The following is a 21,356-nucleotide window of genomic DNA, read 5'->3' on the forward strand; positions in this document are numbered from 1 at the left end:
GCACTCCCAATAACATAAAAAGATTTATAATGATCTTTATGGAAGAAGAAGAACCAACCGATCAGTTTATATGTGCTGTCATTAAATTTAAATATTGTGGTGGTGGTATAGACAAATACATAAAGAGTGAAACAACAAAACAAAAAGTGATACCATGGTTGCTCTATCTTGTTTCAAATGGTATGCCTCCAACCTACAATCCCAATGTATGTATACATGTATGCAAAGTGTGTTTGACTTGATCTTAATCATCATCATCATCATCATCTATACTAACAATCAATTCTAAAAAGAAAAGGAAACTTGATAGCACTGCCTCAAAGCCTAACGCTCACCCAATCATTGAAAATGAAGCAATCCATACACTGAGTTGGACGATAACCTTCAATAATACATCGTCACAACTTAAACAAAGAGTAAAGCAAGTTGTCTTGGAATATTTAAAGAAACAAACCATTAGCTATGATGATGATGATGACGACGATCATTCAATTACTCGCAAGACCGATGCAATTATAAGGATCGCAAGGTCAATGAAAAATTATGGCGGTATGTTGCTGTTGAACAAAAATATATCACTGATATATCAAGATCATTAATTAATTAATTGTATCTATCAAAAAGAGAAGTTAGAATGGGATGAATTGATTGAATTTATAAACAATGCAATGAAACATGACAATAAGAATCTTAGAGATATTTCCTTCATGTTGATGTTTCAATTTATAAAAAAAGAGATGGTAAAGGGAAAGATTGATATCAAGTTGGCTGTTGTCGAAGGTTTAAAGTTGGATAGTGAACCTATACGTGAGGTAATATCAGAATGTTTCAAAGATTATTTATTTGTTGGTGATGCTATAAAAACCATTGCATCATCATTATCGATTCGAGAAGAAAGAGAAAGTATGTGTCAAGTGTTCATTTCACATTTCCTTTTGTATTTCCACGATTCATCAAGACGCACAGCATATCGCAACCAACGTAGATTCGTGGATCACAAAGAAGAATTATTCGATATCATATTGGCTACATTTGATTCAAAATCAATTGGATCACTATCAGATACATTAAAAAAGATAAGATCAATTATTCCAAAATTGGTATGTATTTAAAGATAACCACTGAATTAAATCTCATTCTCGCGATACTCATTTCATTTTCTCTTTCAAAAAGGATTGTTCAAGATTAGTCATGCCTCTTGTTCAACTATTCAAACCTCCTCATATCGTTGGAACAGATGAATATAGAATAGTCATAGATATACTCTGTCTCATTTATCCAAATATTCCCAAGAAACTTGTTTCAAGATCCATTCACCAATTATTCAAATATACAATCACCGCCAAAGAGGATCAAGTTTTCAATCTCTTGGACTTGAAGAATGTGATTCGATTCTCAAGAGATGTCATGCCAGTCTACCTTTCACAATTTCTAAAGCATATTTATGTTAAATTGGACATTGACAAAGATGATACAATATACAAGATAAAGGATGATGAAAAAGGTGACCCCAAAGATGGAGAAGATGAAGAGGTGGAAGAAGAATATGAAGATGAAGATGAAGAAGAAGAAGAAGAAGAAGATGGTGATGATGAAGAAGAAGAAGAGCTAGTAGTGGGAGAAGATCAAGTGGAAATTCGAAACAATCTTTTATTGTTAAACGAGATTGTCAAAGTGGTTTCATTGTCGAATATTTATCCCTATGCACTGGTGTTGGCCAAATCTCTTACCAAATACCAAAACAGGACATCGTCATTAATCATCCCACATCTATTTTCGTCGGTGTGCCACAAAGAAACGATTCAAGAAATGGTGAATGATAAACAAAATGTTATCTTGGACATCTTTGACCAGTTCTTTATATCAATGAATCTCAATCATATTGCTCCGTTTAATTTTCGCAATGAAGATGTACGCGTCCCCTCCTATATCGAAATAATATCAACTTTCCATCACCTAATTGACTCGGTGGGAGGAGGCGTAATGGGTGATCACCCACTATTCTATTGTTTGGATGAATCGCTTTCAATGTTTGCGGATTTACAACAGGCTTATTTCAAGCGCAAAAATCCCACCAAAGAGATCCAATATTTTGCAAGGATTGAGTATCTTGGAGCCTGGAGCAGCATTTGCCACCTAATCTTCAAAATAATGCAACTCGATGGAATTCGAGTATTACACGACGAATTACCCTCGTTACCAAAAATAATAACGAAATTAGTCAGTGACTTACAAAAAGCAAAGAATGGGAAACACTCAGAGAGTTTTTATCCAAAATTGGCAGTCTTTGGTGGTTCTATTTTATATATCTTCAAGAAATGTAAAGTTTTTAAGATACGATTGGACAAGGATTGGTTCAAGATAGAACATGCTCGATCCATAATGGTGGATCTTATGAATTTTGTAGATCCAGAATTTTCCGGCTGTACCTATTCAGACGAGATGATAATGATCATCGAAAGAATAATGGCGTTCGTTGAACATTACATATCATTTGCTCCTGTAATTTGTGGTGAAGGGCTCTACACTATCGAACGAACCAGAAACCTAATGCATGTTGTTCGTCAACTCATTGCAAAGAAAGAATTTATTCACAATCCTTTTAGAAAAACAACAACATGGGTTGGCAAATAATTAATAAATAAATACAAAAAAATAAATAGTAAAAAAAAAAAAAAAACAATTATCAATATCTTTTGTATCACGAAACACTTATATTTAGAATTTTTAAAGAAGTAGTAGTAGTAGATTTTTTAAAAGATGAAGAGAATTGAAAACTAAAAAAAACAAATATTATTTTCCATTTCTTTCTCTGGATCTGTTGCTCTACACTTTTTTTTTTGAAATTGAATTTATTTAATTATTATTATTTTTAATAGATTTAAATCATCACAATACTACTCTTTTACACAAATGAGGGCGTAAAATGAACATCTTATATACAACCCCAACAACAATTACAACAAACTACTTAGTAAAACTAATAAATATACCTAAAAAACAAAAAATCAAAACTAAAAGAAAGAGAAAGTAAAAAAGAGTTAAAATGTAAGCTAAGAATAATTTATATATTCCTTTGTCCATTGTCTCTATGTCTCATACACACACTCACATACATTCGATTGTCGCGCCTTTTAAGTAAAAAATACCCACACCCACATCCAAACAATAAGAGCTAGTGGTTGGTAGTGGTTTTTTAAAGGGAATCGAGAAATCGCACTAAAACACAATGGTGTCTGTGTGGGAGAGAGTTCAATCCTATTCATTATCACCCTCCATTTTCTCGTTTAATTCATTCATTCATTCATGTTTAACCCAAAATAATAATAATTGTACAAGTTCCATCTTGCTTTTTACAATCGATTTTTAAAACACATTTACTTAAAAACAACAAGTATTTGATAAGGAAATAGAGATAAAGAGAAAACAAACACACACACACACACACAGAGAAAACATAAAGGCGATAAAAAGACATAGAGAGAGAGAGAGAGATAAAAAAAGGCAAGAGGGACAAGAGAGAGATAAATAAATTTGTTTCTGATTTTTCATTTGTTTTTTAAAATATATATATTAAATATTATATTATACTATACTATTTTCATTCAATCCCACCATTATCATAATACTTATTATTATTATTATTATTATTTTATATATATATCAAAATTCAGATTAAAAAGAGACAGTAAGACAATAAGAATAATAATATTATTTAATCATAACAACAACAATCATTTATAAATAATGTAAGGATACTACTACTATATATATATTACTTTATTTTCCTCCTTCATCCATTCCATTCTCCAGCATTCAATTCTATTTTTATCCTTCCAAAAAAAAAGCTTTTTAATATTTTTGTTTTTGGAACAACACACAACAACAACAAACATTGCAGCATTGTTTTGCTCCTTGTTTTATTGTTGGACATTACAAGTCAAATGTCACATAACATATCAAATCAAACATGTGATAGATTCTTCTTTCTTCTTTCTTCTTCTTCTTGTTTACATTACACCATATAAAGAAATGTAAATCATGAAGAATGATATTATTGGGTTGGTACCACCTCCACCACTTGAAAAGTAATTTTAGAATCAAAAACAACAACAACAACAACAACAACATCCACTTGGAAGTAATAACAACTGTTTACTTTACATGTGGCGTGTATACAGGCATATGATGAGTACCAAAACTGTAATACACGAGTAACGACAACAACAACGAGCAAAACAACCACACTCACTACCTACCCCCAATCGACAAACACAACACCACTCAGAGAGAGTGCGATGTGAACAGAGTAGTGTTGCATTCATTATATGTTCACTCTATTTTTTTTTTATGTTGTATGTATGAATGTATGTGTAGTAGGTAGAGGAGGGATATTGTAACAAACAGGAAGATCATCTGAAAGATATAACGATCATCATCATCAGCAAGCAGGAGTAGTGGTAGTACTAGTAGTACTAGTAGTATCATCATCTATCCTATCCTTCCTCTACAATTGTGACCAATACAATTAATCGACTTGATGAAATGGGAACAAGGAAAGATGATGAATGAAATCAAATAATAATAATATTTTGGTTTATTGACTGATTGATCAAATTACAATATTTAATCATAATAATAATAATATCCATATCAACAAACAAACAAACAAAGCATCCTCATCATAACAGCAGGGACGATTATTATTATTATTATTATTATCATTCATTTAGAGTTTTTGAAAAGAACAAATCTCAAACATTAGGTAGGAACCGTTATTCTATCTATCTATCTATCTATCTTCAGTCAGTACTTTTTACATCATCATTACAAACAATCATAAGATTCTTATTTATATCAGTAGTAGTACTACAATAATCATAATAATAATAAGTCAGTCATACCGTTTTAAAAGTTGTAGAATAGAAAAAAACTTGGATCAAGTATTGATTGTTTTTTTCCAGAGAGCATCACGCGATTGTTGGATCATTTAAACCAAAAGTGATAAATTATTATTATTATTATTATTATTATTTGTTATTGTTATTTGTTTATTACTTTATAAGTTGGGTGGGGTAATATTATAGTTTAAAAAACATCAAATTGTACAATACAATATTATTATTGTTTTAAACACGAATCGGGATTTTTCATACAGATATCATAATATTAATAATATTCGTAATGAAGGATGAATTACTAATACCTTTATCATTTATCAATACAATAATATAATTCTATAGTTAGTTTTCTATTAGATTTTAACAAACAAACAATACAAGACAAAACAAACAAATTAGTCAAGAAATAATAATAATAATAATAATAAGAATTAGAATATATTCATTCCAACAACAACAACAACAACAACAACAACAACAACAACAACAACAACAACAACAACAAAAATGATGTCAGAAGGAATTGAAGAAGCTGATCCAATTTCAGAGGCAGTTGGGTAATTAATTAATTAATATTTAATAATAATATATTTATATTTATATTTATATTAATACTTTTGAAACTTTACTTTACTTTTACTTTTACTTTTACTATTATTATATTTTAGATTTATCGAAAAAATATTACAAAATAATGTTGATGCACAATACCAAGGATTAAAAGGGTTGATGCTGTGTACAACGGTTCATGTAGTAGATCTATTCAAGAATCCATCGTTTTACTATCACGTCAAGAGGCATCCAAACCACAAGCAAACACATATACATATGAGTCCCAATCACGGTCGATCACCCGTATCACCACCCTCATCGACTCAATCCTCTCCAGCATCATCACCCACCTCTTCACCCGTCGATCCATGTAATCAAGTATCACCCAACACCAAATACACCGATATTGATCTAGACAAGTACACCAAAAAGAGAAAGAGTACCATTCAATCTCTACTCGATCTATGTCTATCCGAAACTAAAAAGATTCAAACCTCTGCTCTTAGATTAGTTTGGCATTTATCTGCTCAAGGTATAAAAGGAAACAATAGAAAAGAAAGTACTATAATATTTATTAATACATTATTGTTTATTTACTCTTACTTGTTTAGCCGACTTGAAAGTATTATTATATGAAGAAGGAGTATTGGATAGATTAAAACAAATACAATCAAGTGATTATTTATTGACAAAGGATGAAGTGGATAATAGAGCAAATGGAGTACACAAAGGTGAAGTGCAATTGGCGTCGTCGGCCATCTTACAAAACATCACAGAGTATAGATTCGATCGTGGAGAGATTAACCCAAACCAAGTCAAAATTGTCAACGAAGGCATTGTAGAGTTATTCTTGATTCCTCGTAGCAAGAGTACCGACCGTCGTGTACAATTCCTCACCACCCTCACTATTGCCAATCTATCAATGAATGAAGAGAACCATCCCATCCTAGACAAAAACAAAGCTTTCGATGTCATTGAAACCTTTGTCGTCAACAATAGTCTCCAAATGGATCTCGTTTGTCATTGGATCACACTTCAACCACACATCCCATTACTTCATTCAAAGTATCCTCAAGTTCAATTATTTGCTTTATATTGTTTATATAATTTAATGAGAAATGGTAAGACCGCGGTCGCGACACAGCAGAGACAGAAACAAACCAAACAAATATATATATATTAATATTGTTTACTTTTTACTTTTAGATCAATATAAAGTAGAAGTATGGAAAGGATTAAGTGTAAATAATGGAGTACAATCTATTTTTGTATTGTTGCATAGTACACATCCAAAGGTGGTAGAGTTGGCTCGAAAGATTGCCGATCAGCTGCAGATTGAGGAGCCGTCGGTGACGGTCAACACGACCAAGATTGGAAACGACTTGATGAAGATGTTTAACAACCCAGACTTTTCCGACGTCTGCTTTGTCTGCGAAGACAAGAAATTGTATGCTCACAAGGCTATTTGTGCGTCGCGTTGCGAGCAGTTACGCGCCATGTTTTCGTGGGGTCGCGAATCCAAGGAACAGGAAATCCATCTGCCTCACATACCCTACACCTCCATGTACGGTGTACTCGAGTACATCTATTGCGGTGTGGCTACTATCACCTGGGAGAATGCTTGTGAGCTCTTGCAATGGGGTGACTTTTTCTCATTGTCTGGTCTCAAGAGTCGTTGTGAATTCTTTTTATGGCATTACATCGATGTCGAGAATGCACCCATTATCCTCTCTGTCGCCGATAGTCACGGATGCTGGCAGCTGCGTAATGTCACTGCCAACTTTGTCGTTCGTAACTGGACACGTATCAAAGACTCGGAGAATTGGATCACTCATGTCTCACCCGACCTCAAAGCCTATATCACCGACAAGGTCATCTCACTCGTCTCTTGCTCTTGTGGATGTTTCTGTTCTTGCATAGATGACAATAATGACAATAACATGTTGGATCTCCCACCACCAACGCAATCCTCCTCCATCCCTCCACCCCCAATTGCCAATTCACCACCAACTACCTCTTAAACAAAAAACAATATTCATTAAAGACATAATAATAATAATAATAATAATCCAATTTTTTTTCCAAACCAACAACAATCCAATTTGTAAATACACTCTTTAAGCCAAATGTAATCAAATCCCCTAACCCTAATAATCATCATCATATACCAAAACACCATAATTGTTATATATCGTCAACTTTTCCAAATCCAACTGATAAAATAATAATCTTAATAATAATAATCCTATTTTCCAGAACATTCAATATCCATCCAAAATTAAGATATTTGTGTAAATTAATAATAATAATAATAATTAATTATAATCCTAACCTAATCAAACCAAACCTTCCTCCTTACATCCGTTCATTCATTCTTGACGCCAATAATAAATATATCAATTATAATATAATTGTTGATAACTTAATAATAAAAATGATTACTTTTTTGAAAAGTAGTATATCAATCATTAATCCATTTTAATCCTCCTAGACCATACCCTATTCATTCTTTTCTTTTATGTATACAATGTTTATATATCTATATCTTATATTTTAGTATTTAACTTATTTAGTAGCAGTCGGTGATGTTGTTGTTGGTGTTGTTGTTGTTGGTTGTTGTTTTGGTTGTAACCATTTCAATTGATGTTTGTTAAAGAATGAATAATTTGGTAAACAAACCTATACAAGTTATAAAACAAATGAAACTGTGTTAATATAATATACTCAATCAAATGACAATCAGTCCTCCTCTTGTGAGTAGGTTCGACCATGTTAGTGACATTTACAATTAAAGCTATCAAGGTTCCCAATGCAACAGAGTATACAGTAATTTGGAAACTTTGTTTAATGAATCCTGCTATCCATCCAATAATCTAAAACAAAACAATAAATGATTATATATATGATTGTTAGATTACTACTTTATATCTTTATCTATCTATCTATATCTATATCTATTACTGTACATACACCAAAGAGTATGATTATATATTGATACAACTTTTCAGCTAATTTTTGACCTTCGAAATCCTTTTATTATCGCAGTCGGTACATAAATGAATGAGGGTGATGAACAAACAATCTAATGTTAGTATTATTATACTACTGTAATTGAGTATAGAGAGTCTTATCTATATACATCTTACCATTTTATATTTATACACAACTGCTGAAAGGTATATTAAAATGATTAAACTAAAATATGATCTCCTTTTAAACCCAATATATAATTTAATTTCATTTTTCGAAGCTACGATGACGAGGATGAAGACAATCATTCACGATCCATTGATTCATTCATTTTTGGTTTATACGATCATTATGTACATGTATTTATTGTGTTATATTATCTAAAAGAACAGGTTTGATCAAATAAATGTGTTTATGCTAAATCCTATTAAGCAGCAACTACGGTACAAGAGAATTGGGATGTCTTTTGAACGGTTGGACCTCCAATACCAATGCTGCCCCAAAGACTGACTGAATTACAACTACCAACACTTGGAAGAGAACATGTAATCGAGTTCATGGTCGATGTGCAATAGTCAAAGATATCTACAAATTCTTGGTTATTAAATAATTGGATTTGGAACCATCCAACTGGTGAGCTTGTAAGTGAAATAGTTAATTGTTTACCATTTTGTGATACATTGGTAACTATAAGAAAAGAAAAGAGAAGGAAAGAAAAGAAAGAGAAGGAAAGAAAAGAGAAGGAAAGAGAGAGAGAGAGAGAGAACAAATTAGTTGCCAAATTGAAATGATTTAATAATATTTTTATATAAATCTATATAACATACTATCACAATTTACAAATGGAATAGTAAATAGTAAAGCAATGGTAAAAAGGGTAATAATAATGGATTTGTTCATTATGTTACAGAGGTATAATGGTATGGTATAATAATGGTAGAGATACAATATGAATATTAATACAAGATTTGATATATATTACAAGTAAAGTAATATGAGTAATAACAATGAAATGTAGATGGTTTCACTGCTGCAATAGAGGAACCCTCTATTTAAAGGTTTCTCAAACCATCCACGCAACCAATTATATAATTAAAATATATATTATCCAAATTGTGATGATTCGTTTATTGTTGTTGTTGAAATAGAGAGATTGGAGAGTGTGTTGACACGCCGAGATAAGATTTTAGGTCCAACTCCAACTGTAGAGTTTGCTATTGCAGATGCAGTGAATGTGAATGGGTGGGTTGGTTATTTGTATGTTATCTCCACTGAGAGAGAATTACTGTCATCATCATCATCATCATCAATCATCATGCACATGCATCGATGAAACCACACCCACACCCTTGATTGCAGACAGAACACTTACCACCCAAACGTCATCCATCAGATGAGGGGAGGGAGGGAGGGCCCCTACCCATTAACCATCAAACCCACCTTTATGTGTTTTTCATATGAAAAATTGGTGTGTTTGCTTGACACTTGGCTCCTATTTCAGAGGCTATTTTAGGAGTTCTGTTTTTTACATTCATAGGGGTTTGTTTGAAACGACAAAGCGAGGCGTTTCGTTTCGGGTAGTATCTTTTCTTTTTTCATCGTGACAATAATAATAATAATAATAATTCGTATAACAGCAAAGTATCTCGAGCACCCATCCATCTATCCATCCATTCATTGTGTTACCATCCTGCCTCCATCTGTGAAATCTGGAACCATTGTCATGATCGATCTAAATTAAACTTTATATTCCAATGAAAAGGAGATTAGATGAAATAATAATTGGTCAGTTATTGATAACAACTCTAAAGTTTATACATGCATCTCTTGATATGTAATAATAATTGATGGTACAGTTGGTAGTAATTAAGAGAATTGATAATAATGATTAACAAGTACTTTACAATTGCAAAACTTAAAACCATTGATATCAATTCTCCTAACTAACCTCGGTCATGTAACTATTGGTAACCTAGTGATGGGGATCAATGCAATATGTTTTGTATTTCTTGGATATTCATAGTTTCCAGTTTATCGGAATGCGTCATTGTAATTGGAGTTATATATAACATGAAAGTAGCAACCAACATGTATAGCTCCTATTTACCCATATTCTTTGATGAATTGATACCTGTAGGGATTGTGCACTCTTACTCATCTTGCTCTGGTATATTTTAAAAATCTATCATTTTAGCAAATATTCTTAGAGAGAGTACTTGATATTCTCATCATTTTATTGATTCTATCAAGTATGTGCACAAGTACTTGAGGTATCAGAGCGAAATTAAGAAAAAAAAAAAAAAAAAAAAGGTTTGAAAAAAACGAACGACCGATTGAGGGTAACGTGAAAGGGTTGATTATTACATTATTATCATTTGTTTGTTTAGTTTAATAGTCTATATTATATCTATCTAGTTTAATTAGTAAAGAGTTAGTAGGATGGAGGAACATAGACATAGATCAGGTACATTTAAACAACAAAATAAACCATTCAAAAGTGGTAAGCATGATAGCAAAGGTGCAATCAAGCGTAGAACCGAAGGTAAAGTCGAAACGAGAAAGAGTATAAAGTCATTGGCCGTCGTACCCAATCGTCAAGAGATCCTTCGTCAAAAGGCTTCAAAAATGAACTCATCTAAAAAGGCTGATGCTATCGAAAGAAAGAGATTAGGTTTACCTGATTTGGCTGAACCAAGAATAGTTGTATGTTTGAGAGATAAAATAATCAATCAAAGATATATTTTGTTTTACTTATTAATAATGTATATAATATCATTTAAATCGTATCTATATATTTAGTCAATTATACCATTAACAGATAATGTTAATATTGAAAACATAAAGACATTAATTATGACAAAATATGGAATGGATCAATCAAATGTAATGGTTGACCAATCATCGTCATCATATACAACATTATGTTTGGGATCAAATGGAAAGACTAGAATAACATTACTTGTTTGCAACAGTAGAGAGGTATCAGAGATGGTTGAGTTTGCAAAGGTATCGGATATTATATTGTTTGCAGTCGATGTATCTGGATGCTCACAACAAGTACAACAACAACAATTTGCTGAATTCAAATTGGACAATCAAGCCGAACGTTTATTATCAGTCATCAAAGCACAAGGTGTGCCATCGTCGATGCTCCTCATGCAAGGATTCGAACAAGTACCCGTCAAGAGACGTAACGACGTCAAAAAGGTCATCACTGCCACCTACCACTTCCAGTTCCCAGGTGAACCAAAGGTTCTCCCCATCGATTCAGAGGAAGATGCTCAAATGGTACTCCGTTTCCTCGAGACTATGCATGTCAATGAAATCCTCTGGCGTCACATGCGTCCATACATTATGATTGAAAATATGATCGACATTAGAAAGGGTTCGGTTGCTATCGAAGGTTACCTAAGAGGTAATCATTTAAATGCAAAACAATTAATTTATATTCCTGAAATTGGTGATTTCCAAATTGAAAAGGTAAATAAGAAAAAAGAAAAAAGAAAAAAGAAATAGAAAAATTAATATATTAATATATTTATTTGTTTGTTTTTTAGATTGAAAAATTAAAAGATAATAATGTAAAGAATCAACACAAGAATCAATCAGATGAATTGGTACTTTTGGATTCAAGTACATTGGAGGAAAGAGAATCGATTGATTGTGTCAATGTTCCAGATTTGAATGAACAAGAACAAACCATGCCATCCAACGAGGAAATTGAAATGGCTCAAAAGAAAATCAGAGTACCAAAGGGAACTTCAGAGTATCAAGCTCATTGGTATTTGGATGAAGATGGAGGTTTACAAGAAGAAGCAGAAGAGGATGATGAAGACGAAGAACAAGTATACGATCAAGAAATGAACGAAGATTTAAATCGTCAAGATGAAATGATGAACCAAGAGATGAATGATGACGATGTTGACGATCACCCAATCGAAGGACAACTCGCCGGCGCTGGTGAGGAAGAGGAATTTGAAGACTTGAATATCATTCAAGACAAGTGGAAGGGTGTCACCAAGGACGACTACAAAAAGATGTTAAAGGAAAAGGAAGAGTTGGAGATGGACGATGAAAGAGAACGTTCCGACGAACAAAACGAAATGCATTTCCCAGACGAAATCGAAAGTCCAGAGGATTTCCCATGCAGAATCCGTTTTTCCAAATACAGAGGTCTAAAGTCATTCCGTACATCGCCATGGGACGCAAGAGAGAACTTGCCCATTGACTATGCCCGTATTTCCCAATTCCACTCATACAACCAATCGATGCGTCGTTCCATCGAAGTGCAAAATGCATCACCCGTCAAGTATGGCACTTTGGTCCGCATCACACTCGTCCAAGGACAAGGCCCACAAGCCACCATCCTCCCCACCGTCCAAGAGATCAAGGCTCGTCAAACCACCAAGCAAGCCCCCATTATCGCCACTGGTCTCTTGAGATACGAAAACAAGGTATCAGTCCTCCACTTTTCACTCGAGAAACATCGTCTCTACGAACCACCCGTCAAGAGCAAGGAAGAGGTTGTCTTCCACGTTGGTTTTAGAAAATACTCTACTCGTCCCATCTACTCGCTCTCTGCACCAAACTGCGATAAACAAAAATTCGAAAAGTTCCTTTTACCAGGCCGTAATGCCATGGCCACCATCTATGCCCCAATTACCTTTGTACCCGCCCCCCTCGTCGTCTTTAGCGACTCGTCGTGCTCAGAGTTGGTCGCCACTGGTCGTCTCGTCTCGGTCAACCCCGATCGTATCATTGCCAAGCGTATTCTCTTGACTGGTCGTATAGCCAAGGCCATCTCGAGAAAGTTTGCCGTCGTTCGTGATATGTTTTACTTCCCAGAAGATATCGATTGGTTCAAAAAGGTTGAACTCTTTACAAAGATGGGTCGTGTCGGTCATATCCGTGAATCTCTCGGTACTCACGGTTACATGAAATGTACATTTGACGGTACCATGCATCAACAAGATACTATTTGCATGTCCCTCTATAAACGTGTTTTCCCTAAATGGTTGTATGATGAAAATGGTGTTAAAATAAACTAAACTAAACTAAATATATTTTTTCCAAAAAAACAACAACAAAAATGATGGATCAAAATGAATTAAAAATAATATTATTATAAGGTTAACCCCCTCCTTCTATTCACTTGTAATGGTCAACCCCTCTCACCTCCTTTCATTGACAACCACATCACCTCATCCAGTTGAAAACTCTACAAACTTTACCAAAAGAGGAAACCAATTCATTTAAATAAAGACCCTCTACTGTTGATGAGGATATTATTTTAAAATCCAATATTAATTGTATTTCTTCTACTATTATAATTAAATATTAATATCCGAGGAATATTATTACACCACCAATATTGGTCTACCAACTTCCTACCCCCACCTGGTGTTGTTCTCTATCAATTTCTTCTCAAGTGGTCCAGAAACTTTACTGTAAATAAATGTAAATTATTAAAAAAAATAACCCCTTCTTTTCTTTATGTTGTCAACCATATTTTGTTTTATTTAAATAAATAAAAAGCTTTAATTTCCAAAGGTAATATTTGTAGTTGGAAGTCAGTACCTTTGGTTGCTTGATTCTTTTTAAAAGATTGAACTTTAAGAGAAGGGGCACTGATTGATCTTTTTTCAGTTTGGAAAGCGCTTTGGAAATATAGATTGCTGTCGTATTTGAATTGAATCTTTGATCCTATACTTGGTTCTCTAAATCCAGATAAATCAGTTTCCTGAGCATGAGTGGGTGCAAAACCAGGTACTAAATTATCAACTGATACGGTCAATGCTTGATTTGGATTAATATTCATTAATCTAATAAACAAACAAGTACCATTCATTTTTTTTAATGTCATCATATATAAATTTGGTGATAATTCTAAAAAAAGATAGAAAAGATATTAGATTAAATTATTTTGCGTATTATTTCTTTTTTTTTATACTTTACCTGAAGATAAAGATTCACGAATATTAAAATTTGGTACTTGATTATTTCCAATTTCATGAATATTGGCAAGGAAAGTTTTAATTGGGTTTTCCAACAACAATGCATGATGACGAGCCAACTCGGATGAAGAGTCAAAATAGACTTGGGTTTGAGTGAGAATGGTAGAGTCATCAATCATTGGTTCTCTCATACCTTTACCATCATCTTGTAAACAACTTCGATGCAACATAAATTCAATTCCACCCCTTAATGTTGATGATACTCCTCTACTTCTATCATTTGTACACTAAAATAGAAATAAAAAATGATGAATTAAAATAAGATTCCAATTTACAAAATATTTTTTTCTTTTTGTTTCTTTTGATACAAACAATAAAATTAATATTATCTTGTTCAAGATAGGCAAATGAAATGGAAGGGTAATAATCTTCTGCAATATCCAAATTTCTATATTGAATATGTCTATTGATTGAGTTTATACCATCGTCAGTGTAGAGTTTAGGGTTTGGGAAATTGGTGTTGAAACGGACAATGATATCTTTGTTGGGAGAACCACGGACTCTATAGTCAAAGAAAACGTGACTACTACCTTCAATGAGACGAGTAGTCACGACAGTGCTAAACCCGGGTTCGGGATGATTGGGATTCGAGTGACTAGTAACCACATCCTTTCTAAATCTACCAATTAGATATTTGGTGATGTTTGGATTGGTGATTGACTTGCTTGGTCCAAATGTTTTGAAAATGTATGATCCTCCAACACCATCGTATTGTGCAATATCCTGATCGACCAACATTGACATATTGTCCTTGATGAGATCAAAGGTATGGGCCATTTGAGTGACTGGATTAAAATTGACACGAACCATTGAGTTTTCGAGAACATTGGGATTGTCATATCGGTCATACACTACTGGCAAAATGATTGGTCTAGCGTCTCCTGTTGGATTGGTTTTTGACCATGCACTTGGCTCTTGATTCTTGATGAAATAGGTAGATATACCCGATGCAGGCATTTCCACCATCCAGTCGATTCTCAGTACCATTGATCCTGCAAATCCTTCTTCAAATAGACAGTCGCAATCTTGTTGCTGATCGTCCCCACTCCATACCGATACTGGACAGTTTATAGCAACCGAGTTGTATGGCAATTTAACATAGATAGAGTGTGGTGCGTTTCGTTTCCAACCCAATGGATTGTACAACACGACTGGCACAACATTGGAATCTCCAAAATCAATGATTGGACGATGATCTGACATCTCTAGGGTTGAGAAATTGTATCGCTCTGAAAGTGCTGCGGTACTAACCGACGTTGTGATTTTCATTGATGTCAGCAGTCGAGTGAGGTAATCGTTTACAACATGGACGACAGAAGTACCAGTAATACCATCATGGTGTTGGACAATTGATATATCCGCGCTAGCCTTTTGCAAATCACCATTAAAGTCTTGTGAATGGTTGACAAGTGTCGATGACAAATATTGGGACACTCTAAATTCATTCATTGCCTTTCTAGCCAATCCCTTTAACACCATTCTAGAAGTATAATATCCAGTCCACCAATCATTTGGATCTCCATAAGTATAGAAATCACCATCATACATCTTGTATACCAATCCCTTTTTTTTGGCCCATTCCGACAATTCTTTAAAATATTCTGATGGTGTACTATACTTTACTTGAACAAGTGGATAATATATTGATAATATTTCTAAATAAACAATTAAAATAAAAATAAAATATTAATATCATGTTTGTTTTGTTTTTGTTTGTTTACACTTTACCTTTTAATTTATCAACTTTGTTAAATAAACTTGGATTTGAATAAGTAAAATCATCACCAATTAATAACATAAAATGAGGTGATTCATAGTAACCAGATTGTCTACGTCCAATTGAATCCAAGAAACTTGTGAGTTGGTATAGTTGGAATGGAGTGAGTGTGTCGTTGGGTCCACCAGGATACTCGATGGTAAGATCTTTGAATTGTTGGGGTGGTCCATAATGATCATCCAATACATGAGTAAAGATATCAGAGGATTCTTTAAGATTGGGATTACCACGCCACACAAATTGCAGTTCAGAAAAACTCTTCATCAATGCCTTTTTAGATGCTTTGATTCGATTGATGACCACTTGTTTGAATCCAAGTTGAGAAAACAACGATGATGAAGCAGCACTATACCCAAATGGATCTATTTGCCAAGCAGTCTCTGGTAGATACTGACTACCAAATTGTTTGGTGATAAATTCAAAACCCTGTGTCATTTGGAGTAGGATTGAATCTGCATTTGGACATGCCTCATCATGTTGTACATATCCTCCACCAACAAATTCTATTCTCTTGTTTTGAACAAAACTTTTAAATGCATCCTTTGAACTTTGTGGTACTATCATATCACCAAACCATTTTTCAAGAAATCCTCTAAAAGAGAGAGAGAATAAACATAATTAATATATCAAGCTAAACCATTATATGTACTGTGGTGTATAGTTAAACAACAACAAAACATACATTTCACACCAAACAAATGTCTTTAATGGATCATTTTGTAATGAATAAGTGACAGTATTTAAAATAGATCTAACATCTGAATTATAATATTCCTAAAATTAATAATAATAATAATAATAATAATAATAATAATTCATTAATATGATTGAGTTGATTGGATTGGGATAGGTATAATACAAACATCAAAAGTTTCTAACCAACCAGAATCATCATGAGTATGAGGAACAATATGTAGAACAAGTGGTTTCCTGGGAGGTGGAGTTGGAGTTGGAGTTGGAGTTGGAGGAGGAGGAGGAGGAGTTGTTGGTTGTGCTAAAATGTTGCTTATACAAATGATAAGAGTAATAATAATAATGGTAAAAGATCTTTGCCTTGTCATCTTGATTTATATATATATATATAAATGAATAATTATTATTTGATTAAATGATTGTTGGTAAAAGAAAGAAAGAAAAAGGAAGAGAGACAAACACAGATTCTTAATCTTTGAGCTTTCATCCACCATCATCATATGAATGATCATTACATCGTACGTAAATATGTATACATATGCACATGTGTTTTTAATAATGATAATGATATTGATGATGTCTAGTTTACAACAATATTTGGAAGGTAGGGTCAGCAGTCTATGCTAGCAGTGGGTAGGTAGGTAGAGTGAATGAACACAACAATCTAATCTGATTGTAGCAACTAAATTTGAACATGTTGGTTGTATTTACAATGGAATCGACTACCACCCGACACACAACATTCATATCATATTGCTACTGTAGTTGATTCGTATCATTGGGGGTGATTGATTGATTGTAAACAACAACAACAAACATTAATAATGTTGAGAAGAAGAAGAGGGGGTGGGTATTAGTAACCCCCCAGTAATGTTGTACAACAATAAAACAAAAATAAATTAATTCACTCGTCACACTACCACCACTACCACCAATGTTTCGACCGATTAATTAATTGTATTAGCAGTGTTCAAAGATAAGATATTTAAAACAGACTATCATATATATATACATTTATATATTTGTAATAACAAACAACTATTGTAATAGTAGTATTAGTACTTATCTCATCAACTACGTATCACTTTTTAAAAAAGTACGATTACGACAACCAATCACATAAATAATAAGCACAAAGATGTCACACAATACTATTGGTAAGGTGAGGGAGAGATAGAGATAGAGAAATAGAGAGATTAAAATAATGAATCAACTTACAATGACATCATACCCAGATCGATATGATATAATCGCGATCTAGTGTGGATGGTTACGCGTGCAAAGTGGAGTGAATTGACTGACTTGACGTCTTTTCGATTTGGAAATGAAATTGAATTCAATTCAATCACTATCAAGTGGTTGAACAAATAGATAGTAGGGGAATGATGATAAATTAACTAACTAGCTTACTCTCTCTCTTTAATATATTATAAATAGACTATGGAGAAAAAGACTATTGGGATGAAAGATATGTAAAGGATATTGTAAAGAGACCACATTTTGATTGGTACCATGGATACAAGACACTTAAACCATTCCTCCAAAAATTCTTTAAACGACAAGACAAGATTATGATGTTGGGTTGTGGTAATAGTGCACTTGGTGAAGACATGAATCTTGACCATTACTTAGATATAGTTAATATAGATTTTTCAAGTGTAATAATACAAGATATGATTGAAAGAACTAAAGGAAGAGTTGGTCTTGTAAGTCTCGAGACAATTAAATATAAATATAAATATATATTTAAAAAAACTGGAAATTAAATTAATTATATATATTTTATATTATTATGTTTATTAGGAATATTTAACAATGGATGGAAGAAATATGGAATTTCCAAATGAATATTTTGATTCAATATTTGATAAAGGTACAATTGATGCTGTTATGTGTAGTGATAGTGATAATCAAAATGCTGTTAAAATGGTGGCAGAGGTGGCAAGAGTACTTAAACCAGGTGGTTATTTTGTTGTGATGACATATGGTGCACCAGAGGGTAGAATGCCACTCTTTCAAGTTGCCGATTACAATTGGTCCATTGAAATGCGTATGTTGGGTACTCATGAAAACGCTCAAATGAATGAATGTCATTATGCATACATTTTAAAGAAAAATAATATTATTATCGAAAATGGAGATGCTGCATCATCAACCGACGACAATGATACCGATACCAATCAAGAAGAAGAATTTAAAGTTTATTTAAATAGTTCAATTGGAAAAGTACCTCTTGAAATTATACCAATTGTTAAATAAACAATTAGGGTTATCCTCTAATATTTATAATATCAAATATAATTAAAATGAATTAATTATTTCCTTTTATTTCTTTTTCTTTTTCTTTTTAAGTTTTTGGTTATTATTATTTTTAAATTGGTTGTTTATTATTTCCATGGTTTCAAAGTACTCTTCTTTTGTGAAGATGTCAAAGTTGATGATGATGACGACGAAGATGAAGATGAAGACGATGATTTTAATGTTGAAGACAAGAATGATTTCTTGGTTGTTGTTGTTGAAGGAGCTGCAGCTGCCGTGGTGGTATTACTACTATTTACTGTATTATTATTATTTTTTAAAATTGATGATGAAGATGACAATGATGAAGAGTCTGTTGATTTCTTGGTTTTAGATGATGATGAAGAAGATAATGAAAATGGATTAGAGTTTTTACAGTTGGAATTGGCAGTTGATGTTGTTGATGATGACGAAAATAAAGAAGTGGAAGTAGATGGAGCTGGTGGGGTAATTATTGTTGGTGTTGCTGCCACTGCTGCTGGTTCTTCAGTTGTAGCGGTATCTTTAGATTTCGATCTTGCAAAGCTTAGGAATGGTTTAAGGATAGCTGATGATATTGATTTTTTAGCTGTTGCATTCTTTTTGACCGGTTTAGTTGTTGTGGTTGTGGTTGTAGCAGTTGCCGTGGTAGTTGTTGCTGTTGGTTTAATAGTCTTACTTGATGAAGATGATAAATTAAATGGAGTAGATTTTGTTGTTTTGTTTGGTGTTTCTTGTGATTTGGTTAATGCAACCGTCGATGCTGAAAACTTTGGAATTCCAGAAACCACTGATGTTGGTGCTGATGTTGGCACAACATTGTTAGTGGCAGCGGTATTGGTATCAACCATTGGTGCAATGGTTGGTGGTAGTTTAGTAGTAGTGGTAAGTGAAGATGGAGTTGGTAATATTTTAGTGGTCGTAGCAGTCGTAGCAGTCCCAGAGGATGCCGAGGTTGATGAAAAAGAAGAAATCGGTTGTTTTAGTTTAGATGGTGTCATGGTTAGATGAGCAGTTGCTGATTTAACTGGAGTAGTTCCTGTTGGTAGTCGACTACTAGTTGGTCTTGGTAAAGTGGATGAAGTGAATTTAGTTGGTGTCTTTGTAGGTGTCTTGGTTGGTGTTTTAGTTGGTGTCTTTCTAAGACTTTGACTTGAGTTGTTATTCGTATTAAATGACGACTTGGTTGGTGTTTTAGTTGGTGTCATTATTTTGTTGATGTTGGATGATTTACTGATCTTTGGTGGAGTATCTTGTATTTTTAATGATATCATTTTCTCGGTTGCTTCAATTTCCATTGGTTCGTGATGGCTGTCATTATCACTACTAACACTACAGTCTTGATCAATACCTATTTTAATAGACATTGGTCTATGTGGACGATGAGATGATGGATGTCGATAACAATCCTTTTCATCAATACTATCCATCATCTGACAACTATTATTATTTTCATTCTTTTCCTCTTCTTCATCTTCATCTTCCACTTCCAATTTCTTGTTTGATTCATCTTGTTGTTGTTGTTGTTGTTGTTGTTGTTGTTGTTGTTGTTGTTGTTGTTGTTGTTGTTGAATCTCTTCTTCTTGTTGTTGTTGATTATTTACAAATGGAGGAATAGTAGTGAAACCTAGACTTGCCCATAGATCCTTTCTCTTTGATTGAAAGTCTTGAATAGATTCTAATTTTTGGAATTGTTTTTGATGAATCTTGTCAAAATCTGGTTTAACATTGGAAGCTTTTGCCGTCGTCGCTGTTGTTGGTGGTCTTGGAGGTAGTGTCTTGAGAGAAGCAGTTGCAGCAGCCATAATATGCTTATTAATCTTTGTACCAGTTGGACGATACTCGTCAAATTTAGTGGTTGATGTATTCAATGGATTACGTGATTTACTCTTTGCATCGGTTATTTCTCTAAAATAAATATTATATAGAAACAAAAAAAAGGTGTGAGTTGGTTGATTTTCCATGTTGATCAATCAATCAATCAATCGATCAATCGACCACAATGAGTTTTAGTTGTAGTAGTTGCATACTTTAATTTTAAAATAGACATTCTCTTTCTATTCTTTACAATTATTTCTTTTCTTTCTGTTTCACCTCCATGTGAGGAGGAGGAGGTTATTGTTGGCTCCATGATCTTCTTTCTATCTTTTTGTTAAATCTTGAATATCTTTA

The 21,356-nt window shown here is 33.3% G+C and overlaps 8 protein-coding genes across 8 annotated transcripts; 4 read left to right on the forward strand and 4 right to left on the reverse strand.

Annotated features, from left to right (window-relative positions):
• Nucleotides 1–29: 29 nt before the first annotated feature.
• Nucleotides 30–2,634, forward strand: DFA_10494 (uncharacterized protein; the record flags this gene model as incomplete). The annotated part of the gene is made up of 4 exons (XM_004354342.1): nucleotides 30–206; nucleotides 294–549; nucleotides 625–1,100; nucleotides 1,174–2,634. The coding sequence occupies 4 exons, from the start codon at nucleotides 30–32 to the stop codon at nucleotides 2,632–2,634; spliced, it is 2,370 nt and encodes a 789-aa protein (XP_004354394.1).
• Nucleotides 2,635–5,408: 2,774 nt separating this feature from the next.
• DFA_10495 (uncharacterized protein) lies at nucleotides 5,409–7,474 on the forward strand (the record flags this gene model as incomplete). Its single annotated transcript, XM_004354343.1, has 4 exons — nucleotides 5,409–5,458; nucleotides 5,570–5,985; nucleotides 6,065–6,574; nucleotides 6,660–7,474. 4 exons carry the CDS (start codon nucleotides 5,409–5,411, stop codon nucleotides 7,472–7,474), a joined length of 1,791 nt encoding a protein of 596 aa, XP_004354395.1.
• A 544-nt stretch (nucleotides 7,475–8,018) lies between these two features.
• On the reverse strand, nucleotides 8,019–8,602 carry spc1 (signal peptidase complex subunit 1; the record flags this gene model as incomplete). Its single annotated transcript, XM_004354344.1, has 4 exons — nucleotides 8,019–8,132; nucleotides 8,240–8,326; nucleotides 8,424–8,483; nucleotides 8,600–8,602. 4 exons carry the CDS (start codon nucleotides 8,600–8,602, stop codon nucleotides 8,019–8,021), a joined length of 264 nt encoding a protein of 87 aa, XP_004354396.1.
• Nucleotides 8,603–8,850: 248 nt separating this feature from the next.
• Nucleotides 8,851–10,534, reverse strand: DFA_10497 (uncharacterized protein; the record flags this gene model as incomplete). Its single annotated transcript, XM_004354345.1, has 2 exons — nucleotides 8,851–9,110; nucleotides 10,531–10,534. 2 exons carry the CDS (start codon nucleotides 10,532–10,534, stop codon nucleotides 8,851–8,853), a joined length of 264 nt encoding a protein of 87 aa, XP_004354397.1.
• A 328-nt stretch (nucleotides 10,535–10,862) lies between these two features.
• On the forward strand, nucleotides 10,863–13,471 carry DFA_10498 (uncharacterized protein; the record flags this gene model as incomplete). The annotated part of the gene is made up of 3 exons (XM_004354346.1): nucleotides 10,863–11,126; nucleotides 11,223–11,903; nucleotides 11,981–13,471. The coding sequence occupies 3 exons, from the start codon at nucleotides 10,863–10,865 to the stop codon at nucleotides 13,469–13,471; spliced, it is 2,436 nt and encodes an 811-aa protein (XP_004354398.1).
• A 148-nt stretch (nucleotides 13,472–13,619) lies between these two features.
• On the reverse strand, nucleotides 13,620–17,275 carry manF (alpha-mannosidase; the record flags this gene model as incomplete). The annotated part of the gene is made up of 7 exons (XM_004354347.1): nucleotides 13,620–13,744; nucleotides 14,001–14,309; nucleotides 14,379–14,664; nucleotides 14,750–16,092; nucleotides 16,166–16,806; nucleotides 16,897–16,988; nucleotides 17,078–17,275. The coding sequence occupies 7 exons, from the start codon at nucleotides 17,273–17,275 to the stop codon at nucleotides 13,620–13,622; spliced, it is 2,994 nt and encodes a 997-aa protein (XP_004354399.1).
• Nucleotides 17,276–17,465: 190 nt separating this feature from the next.
• On the forward strand, nucleotides 17,466–19,166 carry DFA_10500 (uncharacterized protein; the record flags this gene model as incomplete). Its single annotated transcript, XM_004354348.1, has 3 exons — nucleotides 17,466–17,511; nucleotides 18,345–18,613; nucleotides 18,711–19,166. The coding sequence occupies 3 exons, from the start codon at nucleotides 17,466–17,468 to the stop codon at nucleotides 19,164–19,166; spliced, it is 771 nt and encodes a 256-aa protein (XP_004354400.1).
• A 128-nt stretch (nucleotides 19,167–19,294) lies between these two features.
• Nucleotides 19,295–21,234, reverse strand: DFA_10501 (uncharacterized protein; the record flags this gene model as incomplete). Its single annotated transcript, XM_004354349.1, has 2 exons — nucleotides 19,295–21,092; nucleotides 21,215–21,234. The coding sequence occupies 2 exons, from the start codon at nucleotides 21,232–21,234 to the stop codon at nucleotides 19,295–19,297; spliced, it is 1,818 nt and encodes a 605-aa protein (XP_004354401.1).
• Nucleotides 21,235–21,356: the final 122 nt, after the last annotated feature.

The sequence above is a fragment of the Cavenderia fasciculata genome, assembly GCF_000203815.1.
Source record: "Cavenderia fasciculata unplaced genomic scaffold Scf_EU5ZYIE02H8LDV-5, whole genome shotgun sequence".
NCBI classification, from domain to species: Eukaryota; Evosea; class Eumycetozoa; order Acytosteliales; family Cavenderiaceae; genus Cavenderia; species Cavenderia fasciculata.